The 19,006-nt window shown below is 33.7% G+C and overlaps 3 protein-coding genes across 9 annotated transcripts; 2 read left to right on the top strand and 1 right to left on the bottom strand.

Moving 5' to 3' along the window:
• Positions 1 to 16: 16 nt before the first annotated feature.
• On the bottom strand, positions 17 to 2,383 carry LOC111467754. 3 transcript variants are annotated; one of them, XM_023112798.1, is made up of 4 exons: positions 1,999 to 2,378; positions 1,067 to 1,177; positions 859 to 939; positions 17 to 223 (listed from the first exon to the last, which is right to left on the bottom strand). In XM_023112798.1, exons 1-4 carry the CDS (start codon positions 2,218 to 2,220, stop codon positions 149 to 151), a joined length of 489 nt encoding a protein of 162 aa, XP_022968566.1. In that variant the 5' UTR covers positions 2,221 to 2,378; the 3' UTR covers positions 17 to 148. The 3 variants fall into 3 exon arrangements, with proteins under 3 accessions (XP_022968566.1, XP_022968568.1, XP_022968567.1); XM_023112799.1 differs by lacking the exon at positions 17 to 223 and adding an exon at positions 236 to 321 and having other exon boundaries at positions 1,999 to 2,383; XM_023112800.1 differs by lacking the exon at positions 859 to 939 and having other exon boundaries at positions 1,999 to 2,376.
• Positions 2,384 to 6,443: 4,060 nt separating this feature from the next.
• On the top strand, positions 6,444 to 11,455 carry LOC111467752 (cell division control protein 2 homolog A-like). Of its 2 annotated transcripts, none has more exons than XM_023112795.1 (9): positions 6,444 to 6,564; positions 6,996 to 7,044; positions 7,151 to 7,335; positions 7,941 to 8,061; positions 8,568 to 8,741; positions 9,098 to 9,261; positions 9,919 to 10,006; positions 10,097 to 10,150; positions 11,068 to 11,455. In XM_023112795.1, the coding sequence occupies exons 2-9, from the start codon at positions 7,036 to 7,038 to the stop codon at positions 11,155 to 11,157; spliced, it is 885 nt and encodes a 294-aa protein (XP_022968563.1). In that variant the 5' UTR covers positions 6,444 to 6,564; positions 6,996 to 7,035; the 3' UTR covers positions 11,158 to 11,455. The 2 variants fall into 2 exon arrangements, with proteins under 2 accessions (XP_022968563.1, XP_022968564.1); XM_023112796.1 differs by having other exon boundaries at positions 6,459 to 6,586.
• A 2,551-nt stretch (positions 11,456 to 14,006) lies between these two features.
• On the top strand, positions 14,007 to 19,006 carry LOC111467749 (neutral/alkaline invertase 3, chloroplastic-like). Of its 4 annotated transcripts, none has more exons than XM_023112787.1 (8): positions 14,007 to 14,271; positions 14,563 to 14,707; positions 14,968 to 15,751; positions 15,844 to 16,009; positions 16,103 to 16,314; positions 16,795 to 17,288; positions 17,385 to 17,433; positions 18,452 to 19,006. In XM_023112787.1, exons 3-8 carry the CDS (start codon positions 15,074 to 15,076, stop codon positions 18,776 to 18,778), a joined length of 1,926 nt encoding a protein of 641 aa, XP_022968555.1. In that variant the 5' UTR covers positions 14,007 to 14,271; positions 14,563 to 14,707; positions 14,968 to 15,073; the 3' UTR covers positions 18,779 to 19,006. The 4 variants fall into 4 exon arrangements, with proteins under 4 accessions (XP_022968555.1, XP_022968554.1, XP_022968553.1 ...); XM_023112786.1 differs by lacking the exon at positions 14,563 to 14,707 and adding an exon at positions 14,808 to 14,874; XM_023112785.1 differs by lacking the exon at positions 14,563 to 14,707 and adding an exon at positions 14,813 to 14,874.

Below are 19,006 nucleotides of genomic sequence, written 5' to 3' on the forward strand. Positions count from 1 at the left end.
GAAGATGGCCTGCATGTTTATCTTTAACACTGTCTAAAACATTTCTTTAAAAGTACAATTTTAACAAAAACAGAAAAAAATAAAGGTGCTACTCATGGACAACAATATAGATAGCCATTCATATTTTCTCGGTTTGTGTACTCCTTGATCAGTTCGTCAATGCAATGTGCTTATTCAATTCTTCAAGCTTGTTCATTCTCCATCTCTCACTTTGATCCAGCAGCTGATAACATTATGGTCATTTGCGAATGGCAATTGGACAATTTATTAGAATATTAGCCCCTTGGTGCGATGTAAAGGGAAGAACGTGATCAACCCAACCTAATCGGTACGTTTTGGATTGAGTTATAATTTATTGGGTTTGATTTAGTTCAAATAAATGTAAATTTTTATGACTTGAGTTCGTTGGTTTCACTAAAATCAGTTTAGATTGAAACAAACTAACCCTAATTTTATTGTTAACTTGGAAAAAAAAACTTTTTTACATATGATACAAATATATTTATTATAATTTTATTTAATTTCATTAATATTTCTTGGATAATTTATTATTCAATAGCTTTTAAAATATATATTGCAATTTAGTTTGAAAAAGTAAATAAATAGGTATCTTATGTATGAATGTTTTATTTTTATTTAAAAAATATATATTTCAATTTATTTTGAAAAGTAAATAAATAGGTATTTTATATATGAATGTTTTATTTTTATTAAAAATAAAAATTTTGAATAAATGAGTTAAAATAATTCACTTTAAGTTTATTATTTAATAAGAATGCTTTGAATTAAAAAAAAAAAAAATTTACATGCCAAGAAAAGGTACGGAAAATTTAGAGTTGGGTAAAGAATTATTATTACCTCCATTAGTGTAGTGAGTAGCTGAGCTTTCTCGTTGGTTTTTTCATTGAATATTTCCAGGACTTCTTTATATTCTTTTTCCTGTTACCATTTAGAACTGAAACTTACGTTATAAAATTAGAGCCAAAAATTAAAAAAAAATAAAAATAAAAAAGGATTATACAAAGGAAGATTAAATGTTAAAAAGAAATTATTGGCATTGGAGCACCTTCTTTTGGCAGATCTGTCCTAGTGATTTCAGTTCCTTCTTAGCTGTGTCTATTCTTTTTCTCACATTACCAACCTCTTTCCCCATTGGATCTCCCATTACCTCCAGCTCCTTTATCATACACAACAACATTATAGTAAATGAAATTTAAAAAAAAAAAAAATGTATATTTCCTAGTTTAATTACATTGGAGATTTTATTTGATAGCACAAAACTTGAATCCAATTATAAATATGACAACTAATTTTTTTAATTATAACACTGCGTGCTTGTGAATTTTTGAATTTTGGATCAAATTTGATGCAAATAAAAGTTCAAATAAAGATTATTTTAGTTCTTACGAATTGTGTTTGAAAAAAAAAAACGAATTATCCCAAAACAAAGTGAAAAAAATGTAGGTCATTTGCATTAAAAAAAAAAAAAAAAAAGCATCGATTTTTTTCAATGATTTTTTCTAATATTAAAAAATTATTGGCAAAATTATTATTAACTCTCTTTAAATTTTCAAAAGCTTCGATAATATTTTTTATCTTTAAAAAAGTTTCAAATAAAGTTAAGATTAGTTTTAGATAGAAATTATTAACATTTTGTTAAAAAAATATCGACTTTTAAAAAAGTTTAAAAAATACTCTTAAATTATTTNATATTAAAGTATTAAGAGTATTAAGTATTTTTTAAATATGATACCATTAGTAATAAAAAAAAAAAAACATAATATTGAACTTTTTATTTTTTAAAGTATTTTATTTATCTATTTTTAATTTAAAGTATTACTTTAAACTTTTTAGTATTTTTCGAGATAAAAATATGAGGTATATTTTTAGTAATTTACCCTAAAAATTAAATCTATAATAATTTACATTAGAATTGTGCTACCAAAGGGTTGAGCCTTTCTACGTGTGTTACATAAAGAGCATGGTTAAATAACTTACTTCCCAAATTTGTGCTAAGCGTTTGGCTTCTTCCTCAGCACGGCTTAACTGCAACTCAACCTTCTCCTTCACTTCCATCTTCCTCCTCTCAATCTCTTCTTCTCTAGCTTGCAATGTCGATACGGTCAGTCGCTTCCCCATCTCACCATCTTCATCTCGACCACGACTTCCTTCCGATACAATCCGCTCGCCATTTCCTTCGTCTCCGTGCTTACTCGTCATTCTCTCTTTCGTTTCTTACGAGCTTCGTCTCCTCATCAATGGCCTTCCTTTTCTGCAGCTCTTACAAAAGCAAGCAAGCAAGCACACTTCTTCTTTATACAAATGGTTGAATGTTTTTAGATGAGCTGAGCTTTTCGCCTTTTGCTTTTGCTTTAAAACTTTCTTTCCATTTCCCTCTCTGTAACTACAAGTTGGTTTTCTTGGGAAATGTCTGAAAGAATACGCTTCTCAAATTCTTTTAAGGACATTTGAATATTTTGTTTCCTTTTTAATTCGTTTCGGACCGTGTTGGTGAAAATGATTGTGCAATTAATGAAAAGGTTTAACGGCTAAATCGAACATAGTTTAGTGAATAATGTTGGATGATGAAAGTCGGCTAATTTAAGGAACGATCATGGGTTTATAAACAAATAATACCCTCTCCATTGGTATGAGGCATTTTGGGGAAGTCCAAGTAAAGCCATGATGAAAGTCCCACATTGGCTAATTTAGAGACATTATAAGGGAGTCTAGCCTCGATTAAGGGGAGGTGTTGGATGGATGATGAAAGTCACACTTCGGCTAATTTAGGGAACGATTATAGAATACTCTCTCCAAGTAAAACCACAATGAAAGTCACATATCGACTAATTTAGGGACACTAAGACTCCCTACATCGGCTTAGTCAAGGGTGCAAGTCCCGAAAGCCTTTAGTTTGGTACTTCGATAGGGGTTTTGAATCATTTCTTTCTCTATTTGGCCTTCACATTCTTAATCCAGTGAGGGACTGAACGCTTTGTTTGCTCCAACTTAACGATATTTGATAATAATTGAGTTGTTTGTTGTAAACAAAAAGGAATCCCTACATTTTAATAAAGTTGATTAAAATTAAATGTCAATATTCTTATTAATATTTAGACTCTAGTTATAGATATATCTTGCTATATAAGAAATTTCCTCACATTCAATCGATGAAATTTTCATTTATTTGATTATTTTTAAAATTTTAATTGAAATTTACCACTCAAATTGAATATATATTTCAAAAAATTATTTCCAAAATATTTGAAAATTCTTTCAAAACAAATAATTGTATGGCAAAAATAAATTTATTTTTTAGAATTAACAACAAATTCGAGTTCGTTCAGTTCAGTTCAATTCAATTCAATAGTTTAAAATGAACACGTGAGCTAATTTAACTCATGAAATTTTCATTTATTTGAATCAAACCTAATCTAAATAAGTTCATAATCGAACGTAAACGATACAAGTTAAGTTAGGTTGATTAGATTTTTCGAGACCAATAATTTTTTTTCTCTTTTTAAGGAAAAAAAAAACTAAAAAAATTCTCCTTTTTTATTTTGTAAATGAGAAAATCCCCTCATTTATAATTATATATAGTAAGGGCACCTAAGTTTACCTATTGAAATTGAATATGTGATTTTTTGTTTCTTTACGGCCGGCCCGTTGTTAGTTAGGCTGTCAAAATTGCAGTAAAAGCTTTCCCCACTTCCCAACTAATTAAATACCAATCTATTTGAATAAATTAAATACCAATTCCATTTGATTGGTGACCGAGTCAAAAACATCGCTTCAAGCAACTGTAACAAAGACGTCGCTTGTGAGCTCGATTTTAAAACATTACTTCAATCCTAATTAATCTAAATTAAACGCTAACGACATTAATTACAAATATAATCGCATTACTTTTAACTATAAACGTTTTATTTTTTATGTGAAAACAAAAAAACTACTTAAAAATCTATTAATTCATCTGTAATCATCCATTACCGTTTAAGCAAGTTACCCTGTGGCATATAGGTCTGTTACAGTGTGGGCGAACATCTTGGAGCTCTTCGTTTGAAAAGGGTCTTTCAAGGACGAACAGTACCATACGACATGGGTGTTCTGGTATTGCGCCTCAACCTAGGTGTCGGAGGTTGGGTTATGCATCCGCTATCTGAAATGTTGTCGTAAATGGTTTAGAATAGATACGAGAGAGTTTTGATGACTGAGAGAACTCGCATGGATGGATATTCGGGATGTCCCAATGAGATGATTGACACATGGGTCGGTTCCCAACGAATGTGTCAAAACAAGCTTAAATGGCTGATGTGTCTCGAGACATGGGACGATATCACGATGCATGGATTGTGTTGTTGGGAATCGAAATGACCATGAAGTGCGACATAATTGTGTTGCACACGATTGAACATGCATGCACGAATGACATGCGTACTCGAACAAGTTTGAATTCTACACGAGCTGTATTCGATGAATGAGTCAAGATGATTGCTTCTATCAAGAAGAAAAAAAACATCCGGAGTTAGATTTTAAAACATTAGTCATTGGTTACTTCACTCGTAACTAATCTAAATTAAACACTATTACTGACATTAATTGCAAATATAATCTTAACTTCCCACAAAACTTTAGTCGAATTTTATATTTTATTTTTATAAATGGTAATTTTTCGTATATATTTGAAGTTTAGTTTAATACGCAAATAAAATAAAACAAAATTACGATAAAAGTTTTAATAAAGTAAACGAAGAAAAACACATAAATTAATATTCTGTTAACCTATATATTTAAATTCATCGAAATTAATTATAAATAAAATTAAAAATTAATTAAAATATGCCTCTTAAATAAAGATTTATTTATTTTCATTTTATTTTAATAATTTTAAGAGCATGAAAAATATAAATGTGATGAAATTAGTTTTCATACATGTCACGAGAAAGCCATAGCTATGGACAAAAAAACCATATGAACGGTTCACATCATAATAACTTTCTATATTTTCTTTCTTATATTTTATCATATTTTTGTTTTAAAATATATATATATATATATATATATATATCATAAAAAAAGAGTGATAAAAATAAATAATTAAAAAATCACATGAAAATGAGAACTCCAATAATGTGAAAATTCCTTGGCATTAAATAAAGGGAGAAAGTTGAGGAGTGGGCCTAAATGGGCTCATTTGGCCCTGTTGTTTCTGGTCCAGCCCACCTCGACTCCCGAGCATTGTTCGAACTTGAGCGAATAAAAAATAATAATAATAATGATAATAGTAAATTATGGGCATATGACATGTCATCTACTAAATTTATTTTATATTTAAAATAAATAAAACTTTAATTATGAGTTCGATTATAAATATAGAGTGATCGGCTATGGTTTCTCGTATGGTATCCTCGTCCTAGTATCATGCACCTATTGTTCGTGATATCTATATTCAACTATATTTTAAAGAAGTGATCGATGAAGAATCTTAGAGGTGACTACAATGAACGTAAATCTCACTCACCGTGAGTGATTTCTCGTATGTGTAAATACTGGTAGAATGCCTGACATTTTGAAACAAACTTGGCATATACTTCGTGCCGTAGATTAATTTATCTATTTCATAGTTGGGTCAGTTTTTTTTATTTTCTCAAGTTCAATAATTTATAATGGTTGAGAATCTAAATCTTGGATATTTTGATCGGCGTTCATGTTACTACATCGACACACGTTTCGTACAGTGGACTAGTGTTTCTCTTTCGTAGTTGGGTCAAATTTTTTTTTTCTCGAGTTCATATAAGGGTCGAGAATCTAAATCTTGAATATTCTAGTCGACGTTCATGTTACTATCGATACACGCTTCATATAGTGGACTAATATTTCTTTTTAGTAATTGGATCAGTTTTTTTTACTCGTTACTACATCTACACACTTTGTGCAATGAATTAATTTATCTATTTCATAGTTTTTTTTTTTTTTTGTAGAGTTTAATAATTTATAAGGTTCGAGAATCCAAATCTTTGATATTAATTCATATTAAACTAATTTTTACATTTCCAGCTGGGTCGATTTGTTTTCTTCAGTAATTTATAAGGGTCGAGAATTCAAATTTTGGATATTTTGGTTATCTCGTTAATCTCAGTGTAAATGTGTCGTGTCATTGTGAACTAAATTAAATAAATATATTGGTTTTAAAATCTAATTTGTATAAATAATTATTTTAGTTATTGATTTTTCTCCCTACCTATTTTTATTTTTTAGAGTAAACTCTAAAAAAAAATTAATTAGAAGATTTTCTTTTTGTAGAAATTTGATGGACTAATTTATAATATCTGAATTTGCCAATTTAAAAGACTAAATAAGTACGAAATTTGAGGACTAAAATATAGAAATAATCGCAACCAATAAAAAGATTACTAAATATATAAAATAAAGTTAAGGCACGTGAAATTACATAGATAGCCCACTCGCCTTCCTTCCCCTCCTCCTCCTCTCCTTCTTCTTCCTTCTGCGGCGCCATTTTTACGGCGCCTCTCTTCTCTTCGACACCGTCCCCGATTCCCACAGGTTCGGCTCTGATTCAACTTAGGATTGTTCTTGCTTTCCAGTCTATCTGTTTTTGATTTCCTCTCTTTAATTTGGTTGGTAGATGCTTTTACTGCACTTTGCCTTTTAGTCTAATAGTAATTCGAATTCCAAGAAAGGAACGAAGTGAAAATGAGCGATTGTTTGCAGAAATTTCGATGTTAAACTGCGTTTTCGAAATGCTTTCTTCCAATGTGGTCCAAGTGAGTTCAACTCAGTCTACTATGACTGAGTTGACTCCATTTCAACGCGGATCCGGTCCTTGACCTGTGCGAATCTGTTTTCTGCGCCTTTTCAGTAGCGTTCTCTGGCGTTTCTGACATTCCCGCTTTCCTATCATCATTTTGGTATTTATATGTTATAAGGCATGTATTGCACTAAATCTATAACGTTCTTTGTCCTGTTGTTTGTAGGATTTAAGCTTTGAGAACTTTGACACTTTTTTTGGACTCGATGGAGCAGGTTAGCGATGATTTTGGATGTTGAGATGCTTGTTTTTCTGTTTCGTTTTTTTTTTTTTTTTTGTGCATTATTGTTGATCTTATCTGCGATTTGCTTGGCTTTGTAGTATGAGAAAGTTGAGAAGATTGGAGAAGGAACGTATGGTGTGGTTTACAAGGCACGCGATCGTGTCACAAATGAGACTATTGCTTTGAAGAAGATCCGCTTGGAGCAAGAAGATGAGGGAGTGCCAAGCACAGCCATTCGTGAAATTTCTCTGTTGAAGGAAATGCAGCATGGCAACATTGTAAGGTACGTATCATCGTTAGTTATCTACCCTCGTTCAACCAATATCGATTGTCTAATCTTTGCTGTAACTCCTTTTAAGGTCAAATAACTTCTTCACTCTGCTGAACATATGAAGGTCTTTCAATTTAGTTTGAGTTTTGAAGCATGGAAAAATGTTGTGTTGGAAGACAATGTTGCATTAAATTGTCATCTGCTGCTGTCAGTTTTAACTTCTCTGGGGAGTCTTATCTAGAAACTATATGTTCTATTCACAGATATGGGGTGGACTATATGTACTTGTTTATTATGAGGCGTGAATATGTAAAATCTCAAAGGCAGCATCTCTTTCCATCACTGCTATCTCTTAGTTAATACCGAAATATATGTAGTTCTCGATTTAAATTGAACATCCAATTCATTTGCTTTTGTGCAATATTTTGCATTTACACAAATAAATATAGGGATGATATACATTTTCTCTGGTCCATCACTCAGGTAAAGATGGCACTTGCATTCTGCTTTTTGGTTATCGCGCATTGTCAATTTAATCTGTAGACTGAATCATTGCCATCTGTGATGTTTTTTCATATATATAACGAAGTTGTCTTCAATTGGTTTGCTGTCAATAGGTTGCAAGATGTAGTGCATAGCGAGAAGCGCCTGTATCTTGTTTTTGAGTATCTGGATTTGGATTTGAAGAAGCACATGGACTCATCTCCTGAATTTGCAAAGGATCCACGCCAAGTAAAAGTGAGTGGCTTCATTTTAACTTTGTAGCTGCCTGCACTCTATGTTAATTAATGTTTCTTGTTATTTGTCATTTATATTTTTACAATAGACGACGGATTGGTTAATTGATATAATAACTAATTTACTGCAGAAAATCATATTTTTATTTTCCACGAGGTGCAAATCTTATCTAGCATCACAGTTTCGTGGATTTCTTAATCATTAAACAGAGTTCTTTGGAAAAGTAATGTGTATTTTTAAGCAACTTAAAACTATATCAGCGTTCGTCATGGTATTCCTTTCTAGTATATGCAATACCCTCTCCTTCATAACTGATCGTATGAATAAGTTTGATGCTATATTTTTTGAATCCATTCAGCATGGTGCTTATTTCTTCAGCTTTATTTTGTTTCCTTCTTTTATTTCCAGAGACTTTCCTTTGATCATGTTTTAACTCTTGGTTGAACAAATGTAATGGTGCAGTGAGACTCTCTAATGAAAAAACTTGTTCCACTTTTGTCATGCAGATGTTTCTTTACCAAATTCTTCGTGGCATTGCATATTGCCATTCTCATAGGGTTCTTCATCGAGATTTAAAACCCCAAAATCTACTCATAGATCGTCGCACCAATGCCCTGAAGCTTGCTGACTTTGGACTGGCAAGAGCATTTGGTATTCCTGTTAGAACATTCACGCATGAGGTATGGATTTGCACTGGATGACTATCTCATCAAATTTTGTATTGTGTTTCTTATAAAAAAAAAAAAAAAATCAAATTTCGTATTGTGAAGTTAATTTCATTGCATGGTTGTCTAATGGAACGTTCCCAAATAGGCTGTGGACATTTTTTTCTGACACCAAACTTTTCGAAGATTTGGAAAATATTAGTTTCCATTTTTGTAATGCATCTATAATTGTTTTGTTAGTTTAGGTCCCAATTCAACTATTTTCTTTATTGTAAAAAAAACATCATAGTCCAATTTGTCGATGACTTTTTTCTTTGATGCATTAGCCTCGTATATTGCTCGAGTTAATCACTATTGGAGGTTTTATCCAGGTGGTGACGCTTTGGTACAGAGCACCAGAAATTTTACTTGGTTCCCGACATTACTCCACTCCTGTGGATGTTTGGTCGGTGGGTTGTATATTTGCTGAGATGGTTAACCAGCGGCCACTATTCCCTGGGGACTCCGAGATTGATGAATTGTTTAAGATATTTAGGTAAGTAGCTTTATCGTGCATCTGTCCTCCACGATGATCTAGTCCAATTAACATGCCAAATTAGATCATTAACAATCCTACGAATGCCAGATTCAAATTGATTATACATTAGCCTTCTAGTTGGTTGTCGTAGTATTACATATGGGAGTCCACCAGAATCTCTTCACGGTAGCCATCTATGTTGGATTTGAATATCCTATGAATTTGTTTGGCCAATGTAGAAGGGTCAAGAGCCATCCAATGAGAATGGACAGCCAGCCTAGACACTTATGGATATTAAAGAAAAATGAAATCACATTTTATCTAGAGAGGGATTTTCTTGGCGGGTGGATCTTTCCTTCCATTTTTTTTTCATTTTTCCTTAGGGGAGAGGGATTTTGGAATTTGAAAAACGAAGGCAACAAAAGTCAGTTCATCTGGCTACTGCGGCTTTGTGTTACATATATCTCACTTTATTCGCAATATGGGGAGTGTATAGTAGGTTACTATGATATTAAATTGCGAGTGTTCAGCCCTAATAATCGAGTGATAAGGTGAGTTTTATTCATAATAGTAATGATTAGGACAGCACCTAAAACATTATTTCCCTTCTAAGTCTACGTCTGTCTGTACTAACATATTCATGCTTTCATCAAACCTCTGTGTGGGGATACAAAGAGTTCTGGGAACTCCAAATGAAGATTCATGGCCTGGCGTTACATCTTTGCCTGATTTCAAGTCTGCTTTCCCCAAGTGGCCTTCCAAGGTGATGGTTCAATCTCACTAAATTTTCATCCTCTGGTTTGCTATAATGTGTGGTTCAAATCTTTACTTCACACATTCTCTACTTGCACAGGACCTGGCTTCTGTAGTTCCAAATCTCGAATCTGCTGGCATTGATCTTCTCTCTGTAAGTAAATTATTTTCAATTGGAGTGTTTTTGTTTTCATCATTTATGATATCACATGTTCTAGATCAATAAGTGTTGGTCATAAATGGATGCTTTGCTTTCTCCCGGCCCTCCCACTTCAATATGTTATGTTTGACCAACTATTTCATCTTCCTCATTTTTATTTCCTATTTTTGGTTGTTCTCTCTTTTCTTCTGAATTTTTAGGAGGGGGTGAAAGCGAGAGGCAATCTTTGTTCACTATAAATCTGTAACGTGTTGACAGTAGTTTCTGGCTCCCCACTAATTTCCGCTCCCTTGGGAAAAATTAATCATAATTAATATCTTTAAGTTTAAGTGGGTATTGTTGAGGATGGTTGGGAGAGGAGTCCCACATCAGCTAATTAAAGGGTCGATTATGAGTTTATAAATAAGGAATACATCTCTACTAGTATGAATCCTTTTGAGAGCTAATGCTGAAAGTGAACAATATCATATCGATGTGGAGATTCATGATTCTTAACATTTATATATATATATATATGTTAAGGGTTGATTTCTTGATTCATTTTGAGATAATTAAAATCTTTCTTATCGATTTCTTCAATTAGTTGAAAAATTATTACCCTCAATTTTAGTATTTTGAGTATGGTTCGTGTTAGTCTTAATATTGATTCAGACTCTAATATTGGCCTTATTCTTAAGACAAAAATGCGGCATTCTCCAATCAAAATATTTTCTATCAAGATTTTTTCCTATAATATCATTATCTATTAGTTAATAATTGATAGGGATACCCATCTGTATATCAAAAAAAATTCCATTTATCTATGTTGTATACACGAACTTTCTTGATTATGTACTTGTACTACTATATATAGTAGTAATCAATGTATATGCAATATCTGTGTCTTGAAATAGTTGACCATTATTTTCCAGAAAATGCTGTGCTTGGATCCCACAAAAAGAGTCACCGCCAGGAGTGCTCTCGAGCATGAATACTTCAAAGATGTTGGGTTTGTTCCCTGATTCCTCTACCAATCCTCCTCCTTAGGAGAGTGTCTATATAGCTCCTCTATTGTGTAGCATTTTATGGGTCTTAATTGCGTGATTAAAGAGGCAAAAAAAATATATATATATAATGAGTGTGCTGTCTGCTTATTAGTGGTTTTTATCATTTTTCTTTCCCTTCTGATTCTTGAAACTTAGATCAGGTTTTGTTAATGTGGCTTTCAGCAGAACATCGGCTTTCCAGCTATACTTATCCCTTCCATGTCTTGGCACCAATATATATATATATATAAATACACGCATGTTTATGTGAGAATTCACGCCTTCCTAGCTTGCTACCCTTCAAATTTTTATCCCTGGAATGTATAAGCTTGTGTTTGGAACCCATGTTGCTTTTTTTTTTCAACCTGTTTCTTTGTTTGATTGAATGTTCAGCTTTTGGTGTGCCTGTTATCAATCTGTTTCTGATCCTATGCATGTTATTCTAGTTTGTCGGCCTAGTTAACGCCCCTATCACATACGGGTTTTTTTTTTAATCTCGAGATATTATTATTTTAGGAAGCAATGAATATTCTAGTAAGCATAGGGAGCGTAGAGTTCTTCCGAAATAGGAGCTCGAGCGCAATCAAGAGACCTTATAAACACGGAAATTGCTAAACTAGTAAAATTCTTTTGATTTTTGTCGGAATGAATATTCTAGTAAGTATAGGGAGAGTAGGGCTCCCCCGGATATAGGAGCTCGAGTGCAATTAAGAGACCTTATAAACACAGAAATTGCTAGACTAGTAAAATTATTTTGATTCTTGTCCGAGCTAGTATTCTATTAAGCATAGGGAGTGTATGGCTCCCCAAGATAGGAGCTCGAGTGCAATTAAGAGACCTTATAAACACAGAAATTGCTAGACTAGTAAAATTATTTTCATTCTTGTCCGAGCTAGTATTCTATCAAGCATAGGGAGTGTATGGCTGCCCAAGATAGGAGCTCGAGTGCAATTAAAAGACCTTATTAATACAGAAATTGCTAGACTAGTAAAGTTCTTTTGATTCTTATCGGATTAATTAGGATCGTATAAAAAGTATATTTTACCCGTGTTTTTATATCATTACTTGTGGTTGACTGTTTTGAAATTGTATTGTTTTGAATTAATTTTTGTTTAATATTATTATGCTTCTTCACTTTAGAAAAGTGTTTGTCACGTGAAATTGGAGAGGCGTGGGGTAAAAAAAGGGGAGCGATTGGATAAAGCTTGTGGTCAAACATCTACAGGCTTTTTTGAGTGGTTGGTAAAGCTTCGGCCATGTGGGAGTGTTCGGTACGCAAAACTGGCCCACAATAATTGTATTAATTGATTTGAATAAAATGCAATGCGGCCATTATTTTCATATTTGGTTCAACCATAATTATTGGTCAATTATGCTCAAGCTAAGGTTTCATTCAATTCATTCAATTTGATTATTTTTGGACATGCAAAAGTGTTCGTTAGGTATTGATCGAGGATAGTTGTCGACAAAATAATTTCTTTTGAGATAAATGTGATGTGAAACTTCTCTTTCTATTTTTCTTTAAATTCGGTTCAATATTAGGTCCGAATCACTAGGTACTAGGTTCTACCACAGTATGATCCAATCATACTTACAATTTGAATTTGATCCTTGCTCAAAAGGAACCCAACGAACCATCTCGATACTCGTAAGATTATAAGACTTTTGTCCCTACTCCACTTTTCTCGTCTCCACTAGAAACTGTGCTATCACTTGTGGTCGTCATTCTAATTCCTTTGCTATTCGAAGTATGACTCTTGCTCTACAAACTTTGCTTGCTGCCTCACACAGAGGAAAAGGGCATGGTTCGTTGGAACTCTTGAGGGTCGATCGCCCGTCTTATGGAAGGTTTTTTCATTTTGGAGGTAAACCTAAAGTGTACCTCCAAAAGTGAGAACTATGCTTGTGATTTCTCGTTTCATCCAAACCAAACCAAAAGTTCTTGTTTCTCGTTAACCTTAAGAATCCGAACTTAAACCAAATATGAAATTATCATAGACTAAAGAAGTGAAATGTGGAGTAACAGATACTCCTACTCCTATCCCCAATACCTCCTCTTCCTCTTCTTCTTCTGTTGCATCCGTTCACTAATTTAAATTTGAATAGTCAATAGCTTCTCTAGCCTTGTTCGTATATCACGGTTTTAGAGTATTAATTACTCTTTTTCTTATCTTTAATATCTATGTTTATTAATGGTAGGTGGAGTTTCTTGACTCAGTTATACATATTTAATAAATTTATTAACTTTCAATTTTTAACCAATTAATATATTAGATATAAATTTAAATTTTTAAAAAATTAAATTTATAATCATAAAATCAGGTGATCAAATATGTATAATTCTAAAAAACTCACGAACTAAATTAATAAAACTATATAAATTCATAATTAAAATTTTATTCATAAATGTTTTATCACATATGATATAAATTCACTTAGTATGGAAATACAATTCTTTTAATAAAATGAATACGCTTTGATTGAATAAAATAAAAAAATAAATGTAAAAATAATAACAAATATATGTATGTATTTGTGGACGCCTTAGTTTATCAAGTGACGCATAAAAAAGCTTGTCCACTAAATAATGTTTTAATAATTATTTTTTTATTATTATTTTTAATTCAAACTTCTAAAATAGAATATTTTAATTATAAAATTCTAAATTTTTAGTAGATAATACATTATTTACGTCAAAATAGAGAAAAATAGGGTCAAAAGAGTATTTTCCTTTTCTCGTCCTAATTTCGGGAAATTTTCTTTTTAAGTAAGAAAAGTTAAAAATAGTAATAAATAAATAACCTTTGTTAGAAAAAATTAGGCATTGGAAAAGAAAAATCATGGAGATGTGGACAAGAAGATTACAGGGAAAAGTTCACGCAAGAATGCTGCTTGATTTTTGCCTCTTTGTCCACTTGATGGATTTTCGAAAACATGTTTTATAGTTCGTTTGGTTCAGATTGTGATAGTGATAGTGATAGTGATTCTATTTTTTGTTCGACTTCTTTCAGGAAAGCTCCCGAAATTTGCTGATCTTTGTGCGATCGTCTTCCTCTCTGCACTGAGAAAATTGTTGCAACCTAGAATTCGGTGAGTTGCTACATCTGTCTTCCATGATTTTGTTCAAGTAATCTTATTCGTTTTCGTTTTCGTTTTCCTCTTTTCATTCTTCTTCATCTCCAATCTGGCGCTGAATGTCTTACTCGTTCGTCGAAATTTGAGTTGCATTAGATTAATGTTATGATCTCTGTTTAGAAATTTTTGTGGCGATGTATCGTGAGCTTTGGAGGTTATTGTGATTGTTTCTTTTATTTCTTTTCCATGTTCATAACATTCCTTATTTTTCTTTTGCTTGCTGCTTGAATCTAATCTCCATTACAGATGGTGCTGTGGTGTATTTCATTTCGTAGATTATAGATTCTGTGTTTCAACTACGGATTGTGAATCACTTGCTGGATAGTAGTTAACCTGATCGAGGAAGGCAAGAATAGAAGTTAATTTAGGCTTTCTGTTACAATTTTCGCTTGTAAGTAGGTTTTAAGGTTTCGAATTAATTACAAGCATCGTTCGATGTGTAGCATTTCGACTTTCTTTTTCATATTATACACAGTTATTTTCCTTCTTAGAGCAGGAAGTTAAGGGAAAACTGTGCCATACTACGATCAGTTTTTCTAGGATGAAATTGATTCAGTGGTATGGAATTCTATATATCCTGTATATTAAATGTTGTGATGTTTCTATTGAATCATCATTGTGATCTCTCTCTCTCTCTCTCTCTCTCTGCAGAAATTATTCGAGTCTTGGAGTCAAATTGAAGAACAATTGTCCAGAATTTGCGTTGGGAAAACTTTAATCTAGATCAGATCCTTTAGGCGCTGTGATTGCTTCAAAGATGGGCACGTCTGAAGCTCTGCAGATCTTTTCAGGGGTTATACCTCGTGCTTTATGTTCAAAACCCTATTTGAACAATTTGGACTCCACATCTTTTAAATCACAAGTAAAATTGGTGGAAAAAGGAGTCCTGAGATATATGCATTTGTCGAAATGCTCAAGTAGGATATTACAAGAGCTAAAGACAGGCTTTAGTGGGAAAACAAAAGGTAATCGTCGTCTGTTATACAGATGCAAATGCCAACAAGCAGAAAGTGCTAGTGGTATGATTCCAGAAGGTGGAAATGGAGCATGGTTCAAGGATGGTGCAAATGTACCTCAGTCAATCACCAGCATTCAGAATGGATCAAATGCTTCGGAGTTTCAAGATGTTCAGTTTGCAAATCAGGAAATCAAGAACCCAATATCTAATGACAAAAATGAAGAAGTTAGAGATTCCTTTCATAAGATTAGTATTGAATCCATTGAGGATGAGGCATGGGACTTGCTTCGTGAATCCATTGTTTATTACTGTGGCAGTCCAGTTGGAACGATTGCAGCAAGGGACCCTACTTGTTCTAATTCACTGAATTATGATCAGGTCTTTATACGTGATTTTATACCTTCTGGTATAGCTTTTTTATTGAAGGGAGAGTATGATATTGTTCGCAATTTTATCCTCCACACGCTTCAGTTGCAGGTAATCTAAGTATGTAATTAAACATCAATCGGTTAAACTTCCTCTGTTTTTTTTACTTCTCTGATTAATGCTTGCAATTCGTTATTCCATAGAGCTGGGAGAAAACTATGGACTGTCACAGTCCTGGTCAAGGATTAATGCCTGCTAGTTTCAAGGTCCGAATAGTTCCTCTAGATGGTGACGACTCTGCGACAGAAGAGGTTTTGGATCCAGACTTTGGGGAGGCAGCAATTGGCCGTGTTGCACCTGTCGACTCAGGTACATAGACCATCCAATATTTCCTTTAGAAGAAAAGTCTCTTCATTGTATTTCTATATCCAGTAAGGTGACTCACCTCCCTCTCTATCATAGGATTGTGGTGGATAATTTTATTGCGTGCATATGGAAAATGCTCTGGCGATCCCTCAGTTCAGGAGAGAGTTGATGTTCAAACTGGGATCAAAATGATCTTGAGGCTTTGCCTAGCTGATGGTTTTGACATGTTCCCTACTTTATTGGTAACTGACGGTTCTTGTATGATAGATCGGCGTATGGGAATTCATGGCCACCCTCTCGAAATCCAAGTAAGCAACAACCAAGATTTTTAGCACTCATTTTTAATTTATTATGATATAGATGCTGTAGCTTTAATATATATTCAATGGCTTCCATGGAAATGCATTGGAAATGTTAGAAGAGAAAAGGCGATCGAGTAACTATGAATAACCTATATGCAACTACATCTTCCTTTTCAATGGGCTTAATAGATCAGCTGAAGAAAAGGAAAGGGAAATCTAGATGTGCTGATGATTAAGTTTTTGAGCCAAGCAATGCTATGAGCATGCTTGTGATTCTTTTTTTTTTTTTTTCCATTTACATTTTGAAAGTGAAAATACCAAAGAATTAACAGTATATAGTACAATTTTGCAGTTGCATAATGAAATTAATGTTTTTAGTTTATGCACCTTAGATTTCTCTGGTCATAAAATGTTTGTAGCATGGATTGCTTCCTATAAATTACGTAGTAGAAGTGTAAAGATATATTCTTTTTTTCTCCTTTGCAGGCACTTTTTTATTCAGCACTACTTTGTGCACGAGAGATGCTTGCTCCAGAAGATGGGTCAGCTGGTCTTCTCCGTGCGCTTAACAATCGTTTGGTGGCTCTATCGTTTCATATCAGAGAGTATTATTGGGTCGATTTGAGAAAGCTAAATGAAATTTATCGTTACACGACTGAAGAGTATTCATACGATGCAGTCAACAAATTCAACATCTACCCTGATCAAATTCCTTCTTGGTTGGTGGAATGGATCCCCAATATAGGAGGTTATCTACTTGGTAATCTTCAACCGGCTCACATGGATTTCCGGTTCTTTTCTCTAGGAAATTTGTGGTCCATAGTAAGTGGTCTTGCTACAATAGAACAGTCTCATTCCATTTTGGATCTCATTGAATCCAAATGGGAGGATTTGGTTGCAGACATGCCATTCAAGATTTGTTACCCTGCCCTTGAAGGTCGGGAATGGCAGATTATCACTGGCAGCGATCCCAAGAACACGTAATTTACTTTGACTTGGTACTTCTGTGATTTATAAATGAAATATACCCGTTTTTTTTATGTTGAAGTTGGTCTTGGTCTCTGTTGATGATGCAGGCAATGGTCATACCATAATGCAGGCTCGTGGCCAACATTGCTGTGGCAGGTATGTTTCTCTCAAAGTCCTGATGTTACTACTATGCTATTTTGTTCTAAGAGAACTCGTTTAAAGATTAAAAATACTATTTTGGTCTTTGTCCTTTGAGACTTACTCCTTGTGCTTTTTAATGTCTAAATTTAGCCAAATTTTGCCCATGTACTTTAATAAATCTTGAGATTAGTCCCATGGTTAGTCCGGAATTAATATTTATAAAATATTAAGAATAGTTTTCAATGAAGAAAAGACAATGTGAATGTTTCTAAAATGTGTAGAGGGAAGGCTAGTAGGAACTAAATTTGTTGAAGAAATTTGTTGAAGAAAGGTGATGTGAGATCCCACATCGGTTGGGGTGGAGAACAAAGCATTTTTATAAGGGTGTGGAAACCTCTCTCTAGCATACGCGTTTTATGAACTTTGAGTGGAAGCTCGAAGGGAAAAGCCCAAAGAGGACAATATCTGCTAGCGGTGGGCTTGTGTTGTTACAAACAGTATCAAGGCTAGACACCGGGCGATGTGCCAGCAAGGATGCTGGGCCCAAAGAGGTTGGATTGGGGGGGTCCCACTTCGATTGAAGAAAAGAAAGAGTGCCAGCAAAGACGTTGGGTCCCGAAGGGGGGTGGATTGTGAGATTCCACATCGGTTGGGGAGGAGAACGAAACATTCTTCATACGGGTGTAGAAACCTCTCCTTGGTAGACGCTTTTTAAAAACTCTTAGGAGAAGCCCGGAAGAAAAAGTCCCAAGAGAACAATATCGGTTAGTGGTGAGCTATTATACTTTAGATCCCAAGCCAATTCCATTAGAATTTGATGTTTAGAAGCACTTGATCAGTTTTGATTTCTCAAGTAGTAGTTCTCTTTGTTATCTATAACAATCAGTTATTAAGCTGATCTATTCAAACTTCAGCACAAAATTTGCCTTCCCTCTATTCCCGAACTCTTCTTCTCGACAAAGAAAGCACATGCTATATCTTGGATTTGAAAATGTAAAATACAATGCTGAAGTATTTGATATACGTTTCTCAGCTCACAGTTGCATGCATAAAGATGGATAGACCAGAAATTGCAGCACGAGCCATTGAGATCGCCGAGCGACGTCTGGCTAGAGATAAGTGGCCGGAATATTACGATACAAAAAAAGGAAGGTTCATTGGAAAACAAGCACGCCTATATCAAACATGGTCAATTGCAGGATACCTCGTGGGCAAGCTTCTGCTCGCCGAGCCAAGTAAGGCAAAAATTTTAATAACCGAAGAGGACTCGGATCTCATCAATGCCTTCTCCTGCATGATCAGTGCCAGCCCAAAAAGAAAGCGTGGTCAAAAGAACTTAAGTCCAAGTTACTTAGTTTAAGTTGTCCGAATGTATGCTCGAACATATGTTCGTTGAAATTCAGTACTTGGAGTAGGAAACTGTAGCGTATTCGTTAGCTACCATTTGTTGTGCGTGTAGGTTGTGTTTATGTAACTTGCTCACAGATTAGCTATGTATGTCAATTTTGTCCAATCGATGTCTTCTAACTAGTTTGGGTTGAGATCATACAAAAATAATGTAAATTTATATCCCAAGTTTACTCCATTA

This window comes from Cucurbita maxima, unplaced genomic scaffold (assembly GCF_002738345.1).
Source record: "Cucurbita maxima cultivar Rimu unplaced genomic scaffold, Cmax_1.0 Cma_Scf00034, whole genome shotgun sequence".
NCBI classification, from domain to species: Eukaryota; Viridiplantae; Streptophyta; class Magnoliopsida; order Cucurbitales; family Cucurbitaceae; genus Cucurbita; species Cucurbita maxima.